This window comes from Halichoeres trimaculatus, unplaced genomic scaffold, assembly GCF_033239565.1.
Source record: "Halichoeres trimaculatus isolate MK-OKI-2021-1 unplaced genomic scaffold, fHalTri1.1 fHalTri1_scaffold_2, whole genome shotgun sequence".
Lineage (NCBI taxonomy): Eukaryota > Metazoa > Chordata > Actinopteri > Labriformes > Labridae > Halichoeres > Halichoeres trimaculatus.
In genome coordinates this window covers 13,121,765-13,128,552 of record NW_027437180.1, presented here as the reverse complement: position 1 = coordinate 13,128,552, position 6,788 = coordinate 13,121,765, and the positions used below count along the sequence as shown (strand labels likewise).

The following is a 6,788-nucleotide window of genomic DNA, read 5'->3' as shown; positions in this document are numbered from 1 at the left end:
ATCGTACAGTATAAAGAATGATTGACACCATTTCTGACCATTCATTGGCTGGTGAAAACATTTACTACGAGTGACATTGGTTCGGGCCAATAGGAGTACGGTATTGGATCGACGGAAGTAGGCGGGATTTCCTCTTAAGTTTAGCATTGCGGCCTCTGCTGAAGGGCACCTGTCTTACATTCTGTTTGCATAGGGGTCGGTTGACTAAGGTAGGACATCTCATTTGGTCGCTTTGAAATAAATGGTCTTCGACTTTGGTTTAATAGAGACCCAAACGTAACACCGTTATATGCAAAATACCCTTGTGTGTATGAAGCTAACGCTGTGAAAATTTAACTCAATGGTCCAAGCATGCTAACGTGCCCAGGAGTGGGCTAGCTGAGAAGCTAAGTATTTCCCTACCGATGAAAGTCAGTCTGAATGAAAGTCGACTGTCTGAGCACTAGTCTTCCACAGCTCCAGTGCAGAAAAGGTTATTTTAATGTCGTTTACTTAATTTTTACTGGGGCACTGCATGAAAACTGGATCAATTGAAATTACGACAATGCTAGCATTTTTAGCTAACCAAGTATGAAGTTGTCATTTTTCTTACGTAACTACAAAGGTTAAGTCAAATACTAGTTTGTAATACATTATTAGTTTAAGTATTTATGTTACTAATCAGTGACATCTTTGAAAGAGAAATTGGATACGACTTGATTGTAACGAGCCCCGCTGCTCCATAGTACTTTTTATAAAGTGACACCTCGGTGCATGGCTTTGTTTTTATATTTGTTGTTGTGTTTGTTTGTTTTCTTATTGTCAATTCAGTTTAACAGTTTGTCTTTCGATTTCTCAGATTTAAAAATGTGAGCGTCTCCTATACATACATACATACATACATACATACATACATACATACATACATACATACATACATACATACATATATATAACCTTAAATACGAAGATGACTTAACAAAGACGGTAGAAAAAAATGTGAACATTTTAAAATTTTTAAATGCCTCTTAATTTGTTGTTGTCATCAAGTCAGTGCTTCAGCTTAGCTTCAAGTGTACAAGTCACAAATTGTTTCCAAGGTCAAAACTGAATATATTTCCTGAATTTTGGAAAAACTCCATCACCTTTCATTCTTTTAATTCAAGGACCATTAACAAGTCATCATGGGTGGACACGATGCAGGATCTCAGCACCAGTTTACTGGGATGGCCAAGTACTTCAATGCATACACAATCACAGGAAGAAGGAATGTAAGTTGTCACCAAATATGACCTTTACTGTCACATGACTTTAAATGATACTGTCATATAACCATACATTTCTTTGTTTTTCTTTCTCTTTTTAGTGCGTTTTGCTCACATACGCCAGCATAGCAGCAATTGCGCTTTTCTTTAAATTGAAGCCCAAGAAACAGGCGGCTGTCACCGAGAAGTGATCATGTAAGTGTATTGAAGAACCTACATCTTGCTGTTCTCAAAATTCACAATGCCAGCTAGGTATGAAGACATTCAAGACCCTTCTGTCTTTTCGCAGGTGTCAATTTTGACCATGTCCGACATATGGAGGTGGTCGACGCAGCTTGATGTGCTTGTGATAAAATAACTTTATTTCCCTGTGTTACCAATAAAGAACATGGATGCTCAAAAAATAGAAAAAACTTGTTTTATTTACAGTGTCCATCAGTATAAAAGACTATTATACAGTCAATTTCCCATAGTCAGCAAAGCACTGCTGCACTCATGGCAGTGATTCTTTATAAACAGTTTTTTTATCATCAATGGCACTTATCTGTTCAAGCTATTTCTGCTTGATTCTGTGCCTGAGTCTTTCAGACTGAGGGACAGAGGTGGGGTTGGCTCACCCTGTTTGTATCTCTACTCACAGTTAGATGTTCATCAGTGGGGATTAGATTTTTACTACCGCTGCACAACAGACCCTTGTTGTGAAACTCGGGAGACAGAAGTAATCTTTCAACTTTCAGTGGGGTGTTTTCTCTAAACTTATAAAGTCTTATGGATTGTAGGCCCCAGCAGCCAGCAGCAGGTTCCTGCGGGTAAAATGAAGGTGAATGACAGGCGTAGATTTAGTCATGTATGTCCCCAACAGAAGCTCCTGGGAATTATCTTGTAGATGGATGTGTCCCGTAGCTGCTGTAAAATCATCAGTCTCTAAATCATCAAATGCTTTCATAGCATCCCAGAGGCGAACTGTGTTGTCCATAGAGCCTGGAGAAAAAAAATGCAAAGGTTTAGTTTTATTGTATCGAAGCAAAAGAAATGAAGGCTTTGCTTGCTTCATCATTGTCTGAATGAGGTTTATGTCCATTTCCTTTCTAAAAATGTATTCAGTTTAACAGTGAAGTCATACTGAACTGATGTGTAATCAAGAAATGTTGTAGGCCACCCACCAGATGCAAGGATTTCCCCATCTCTACTGAATTTAAGGGAGTAAATTGTGTCTGTGTGGCCTTTAAGCTCTCCAATCATAAGTCCATGACCAATGTCCCACAGAAGAACTCTGCCATCGGTGGCCCCTGAAGCCAAGAACTTCCCATTTGGAGAGAAAGACAACGCGTGGATAGGACCCTGGAAGAAAAATTAACAGTTAAGTCAGGAAATCTCAGCAGCAGCACAGATTTGTGAATCTGAAGTATTTTAACTCTGGGTGAAAAATCTGTGAACTCACTGGGTTCTTTAGCTTTTGTTGGCAACAGCTTAGTATTGGGTAAAAACTGCATATTTACATGGCATTTGCCTACTGTTACTATAAAATATGAATTACATAAATATTAATGTGATGGGGGAGTGTACCTGTATGACAAAGTTTGATAAATGACCTACAGACCTACTATTATAGTATTTTTGAATCACAAACAAGTACAAGGGCACAGCTTTGTCTGACCTTGTGACCAGTGAAAATCCGGACACAGTTTCCAGTCAGGACGTCCCAGAGCCGGATGGTGCGATCTGAAGACCCAGTGGCAACATAATTGGAGTTGGGATGAAATCGGGTGCAAGTGATATCAGCAAGGTGACCAGAAAACATCCGCAGAGGCTGGTAGTGATCTGTTGCCCACAGACTGGTTGAAGAGAAACGAGGGAGAATTGTAGACTGTCTCCTTTTTCTGTACGATGGGTTCATTCATGTAGAACAACAGAGGGAATACAGAAAGAAGAAACCTACCGAGCTACTCGATCATGTCCCCCAGAGACAAAATAGTACCCATGTGGGGAAAAGTGCGTGTCCCACACAGGGTAGTTGTGGCCTTTGTAGCCCACTAGACAAGAAAATGTCAAAAGACTCCACAGTCTGACTGTTCCGTCTTCAGAACTTGACAACAAGTAGTTCCTGCAAGGAAAAAACAAAAGGTCAGCTATAATTACACAGGGCTTAGGGAACAAGTAAAGACAGGGTAATGTGGTGCTGCCTCTTCCTTAATACCCATCTACCGTAAACCCTTCCTAATTCTCACAATCATTTCTTAAAAATACATGAGGAAGAGAAAAAAGAAACATTTGAGAAATATACTTTTAACACAAGTAAGTAATGAAGTTAGCACTACCTGTCTGGGCTGAAGCTGATACCGTACACCGGGCCGCTGTGCCCATAGAGGATCTTAGACTCACTGGCTGTCTTCTCGTCCATTATCCTCTCCAGCACATCATCTGACTCTTTGTCTATCAGATTCAGGTCTTCACAGAGAGGGGAGGGGAAACATGATTTACACAGAGTAAGAAAAGCTTATTGTGAAGTGGTCAGTAATCTATGTGCCATCCTGGAACACACTGTACCTGCTGCAGACTTGACCTTGCGGAGTTTTTTCGGCGTGACACTCCACACTCGTACTGTCGAGTCAGCAAATCCTCCGGCAATCAGGCTGGAGTCATCTGTGAAGTCTACTGCAGTCAGACCCTGCAGGGCAAAAGATGCAACAAAATGGTTCAGTGCACTTTTCATGCCCTACGACAGTTACGGGCAACTGAGATGAGTACGACAGATGCATCAGTTGTATCCCAGTGTGCTATATATTAATAACTGTGTTGACATGCTAGATTTAAAGTTTGTTACGGTGGTCGATCATGAGTGATTTACTTGGTAAGCATTGAGAAATGAGTAGAAGCAGATGGATGGGAGGTTATCTGGTCCCAGGCGTATCTTTTTAGTGGCCTCCTTCATGTACATGATCTTGTCCAATTTGTCTGAGTCCTTTAATTCTGGCAGAGGTATCCTAAAACAAAATGAACAACATCACAGTCTTATTGAGGATTTAAAAAACAATCTTGGACGTAAATATGCAAAACTATTATTCTGTCTTTTGACAAACAGAGCCCTAGAAGTAGAAGTTTCTGCATGACGGAAAGAATGTCAGATGTAAAAGTGCTATTTACTTGATTTTTGGATATGTTGAGGTTTACCTTACTTTGCTGTGTGTAATATATTTGATCTTTTTCAACCACAGGCCATGCTGTTTTAGAAGCATGTGCATGGTTTCACAAATTAATGGCTGAATCTTAAGACTTTAATCAATGCTGATTTCAAAGGTTATCAGTGAATCTAATGGTCAAAGTTTGCTCTGTGAACATAGACCTCTACCTTGTCTGTGAGGGTGCATTAGGATCCTGTTTCTTGCTCTTGGAGCCCATGCTGTCCTTCTTGGGTTTCTTCTTCTTGGGTTTACCCTCTTCATTCTCCGCCTCTTCATCCTCATCATCGAGGGGCAGCTCAATTTCTGGTTCCTTCAGCAGTCCATAGTAAACCTAACATATTGATAAAGTAAAAAAGGTCTAATATTAATGAATTTATTTAAACATTGAAATGATACTGAAACCATTTGCATTTCAATCTAACCTTTGTTTTGTTGGCCTCCCGCTTTCCCTCCCCAGCCAAGCTGCCAGACATGGCATCAATCTGGCTCTTGCTACGTGGCATGCCATCAAAGATGTCGATATAGAGGTGCTCTTGGATGATATTCCATATCTGATTGTTCTGGCGCTCCTGCAGGTGCCTCTTAAGCAGCTGGTAGGAGTCACGAGAGATCCGCAGGACAAACTTGCTGGTGCGGAAATCCAACAGAGTCTCATTGCCTCTCATGTGCTCTTTCTTGGTTAGGCCGGACAAAACACGCAGATCATCTTCATAGTAGCACTCCTGATCCCCACTGAACCTAAGATAGAGAAGAAATAAAAAAGACTTGCAATAAAATTATTGGTGTACTCAAACATGCATGAAAACAAGTATGTTGCACATGGATTACAGGACAATATGTAATTGAAACTCACTTTTCAAAGAACACCTTGGCCTCATTCTCATGATTGTTGTATACCAGCTCCAGGTACATGTGAACAAACAGTGGGTAAAAGACCTGGGACAGTTCTGCTCGATGACAGTCTAAAACTGATTCAATAAATTTCTTCAGGCCGCTGTAGTAAACTCCATACAGAGCTGGATCCCCCTGCTGGCTGTAAGCTGACAGCACCACGTTGACGTCTGGCTGATCCTCCCCAGGAGCTGTGGGAAAGAAAACTTCCAGGTGAGATGTACATTCTTTCACTTAAGGCCATTTAAAATTAATATTCAATTATTGACTACTTTTTAATTTAGTATTGTGAGAGATGGATCAGATGTAAAATATAGGAATTAACACCAAAGTAACAGAACAAGTTTCATTTTCCATAAAGATCGCAAAGGATGAGGTCCTTTGCCTTCTTACATCCACAAAATAAGTGTTTTGTGGAACAAGTGGTATTTTTAAAGAGTAATGTTCCTGTATTCTGCTTTTCAAACATAGACGTCATCAGATTTGTTCTGTGTCATGACACATAAGTACGGTAAAGCATTAGTCGTGTCAGGTGGACTTTTAACTTGTAAGTAGAATTTATACTATGCTTTAAAATCAGTTCAAAATATACACATTTCCAGAAGAGAGTAAAACAAACCAGTGACGTAACCCCACAGCGCATCCAATCACTGAATACTATCGCTGAAACCTAACTATGATCAACGTGCTGTGACTGTTTTGTTGGTAATACCGCTCTTCAAGTTCCACTGTGGCAACACGATTTCCTCAAAAGTGACCAAACGGGGACTTTGAAGGAACATTTGTCTAAGAAATCAAGTACAGAGTTTTACAACCTAAAACTACATCAGTCAGGTTTTACCTTTTACTGGCGCCTGTGCTACGGTGGAGGATGATGATCCGGTCACCCGGCTCAGCAGAGCGCTTGCATCTACACCTTCCAAATCCGCACTGCCCGCTGCAGCACCCGAACCTGCCCCGGATGAATCAGTCCCTTTTCCATCCAGTGAATCCTCTGGTAATCCAGCTTCACGACGCAAAATTTCGACGGACTCGGTCAGTTTGTTCTTTCTGAGGAACTGCAGGACAGCCAGAAGCGTTTGCTGGTCCTCCGGGGCTCCTGTCGCACTCTTGTTACTTCCAGCCGATGAACTGGAGCCGGGGGACGAAGAAAGTACCCTGCCGTCGTTTGCATTATTATTCCCTCCACCGTCGTTTGGTGGTTCTGACTTTATCTCTTTTTCCTCAACCGCGTCGACCAGACCACCCTGTACGGCCGCCATTTTAAGAATGAACTGCGCATGCGCATGGTTTAAAAACGGAAACCGCTCATGTGCAAGATTCGGGGTCCTGATTGGTGCGTTCAATGAGAGTCCCGCCTCTCATCGAACGCGCCAAGCGTAGTGCCCCATACGGAAAGTGAATAACATCACTACAACGTAATTGATCCAATATATTCAGTTGTCATTAATGGCCGTTTTCTTTTGATGTT

General features: G+C 41.3%; 2 protein-coding genes across 2 annotated transcripts; one reads left to right on the top strand and one right to left on the bottom strand.

Moving 5' to 3' along the window:
* The first annotated feature begins 78 nt into the window (after positions 1-78).
* atp5md (ATP synthase membrane subunit k) lies at positions 79-1,657 on the top strand. Its single transcript, XM_074665107.1, has 4 exons — positions 79-209; positions 1,146-1,250; positions 1,346-1,439; positions 1,534-1,657. The coding sequence occupies exons 2-3, from the start codon at positions 1,164-1,166 to the stop codon at positions 1,433-1,435; spliced, it is 177 nt and encodes a 58-aa protein (XP_074521208.1). The 5' UTR covers positions 79-209; positions 1,146-1,163; the 3' UTR covers positions 1,436-1,439; positions 1,534-1,657.
* Positions 1,625-6,579, bottom strand: taf5 (TAF5 RNA polymerase II, TATA box binding protein (TBP)-associated factor). The gene is made up of 11 exons (XM_074665103.1): positions 6,159-6,579; positions 5,280-5,508; positions 4,849-5,164; positions 4,594-4,757; positions 4,093-4,228; positions 3,792-3,912; positions 3,563-3,692; positions 3,184-3,348; positions 2,902-3,079; positions 2,408-2,585; positions 1,625-2,225 (listed from the first exon to the last, which is right to left on the bottom strand). Exons 1-11 carry the CDS (start codon positions 6,577-6,579, stop codon positions 2,011-2,013), a joined length of 2,253 nt encoding a protein of 750 aa, XP_074521204.1. The 3' UTR covers positions 1,625-2,010.
* Between the last annotated feature and the right edge of the window lie 209 nt (positions 6,580-6,788).

Coding starts and splice junctions, on each gene's coding strand:
- atp5md (XM_074665107.1), top strand. CDS start 1,164: ATGGGTGGACACGATGCAGGATCTCAGCACCAGTTTACTGGGATGGCC. Junction 1,251..1,345: donor CAATCACAGGAAGAAGGAAT/GTAAGTTGTCAC, acceptor TTCTCTTTTTAG/TGCGTTTTGCTCACATACGC.
- taf5 (XM_074665103.1), bottom strand. CDS start 6,579: ATGGCGGCCGTACAGGGTGGTCTGGTCGACGCGGTTGAGGAAAAAGAG. Junction 4,758..4,848: donor GGGAGGCCAACAAAACAAAG/GTTAGATTGAAA, acceptor TCAATATGTTAG/GTTTACTATGGACTGCTGAA. Junction 3,693..3,791: donor CAAGGTCAAGTCTGCAGCAG/GTACAGTGTGTT, acceptor CTCTCTGTGAAG/ACCTGAATCTGATAGACAAA.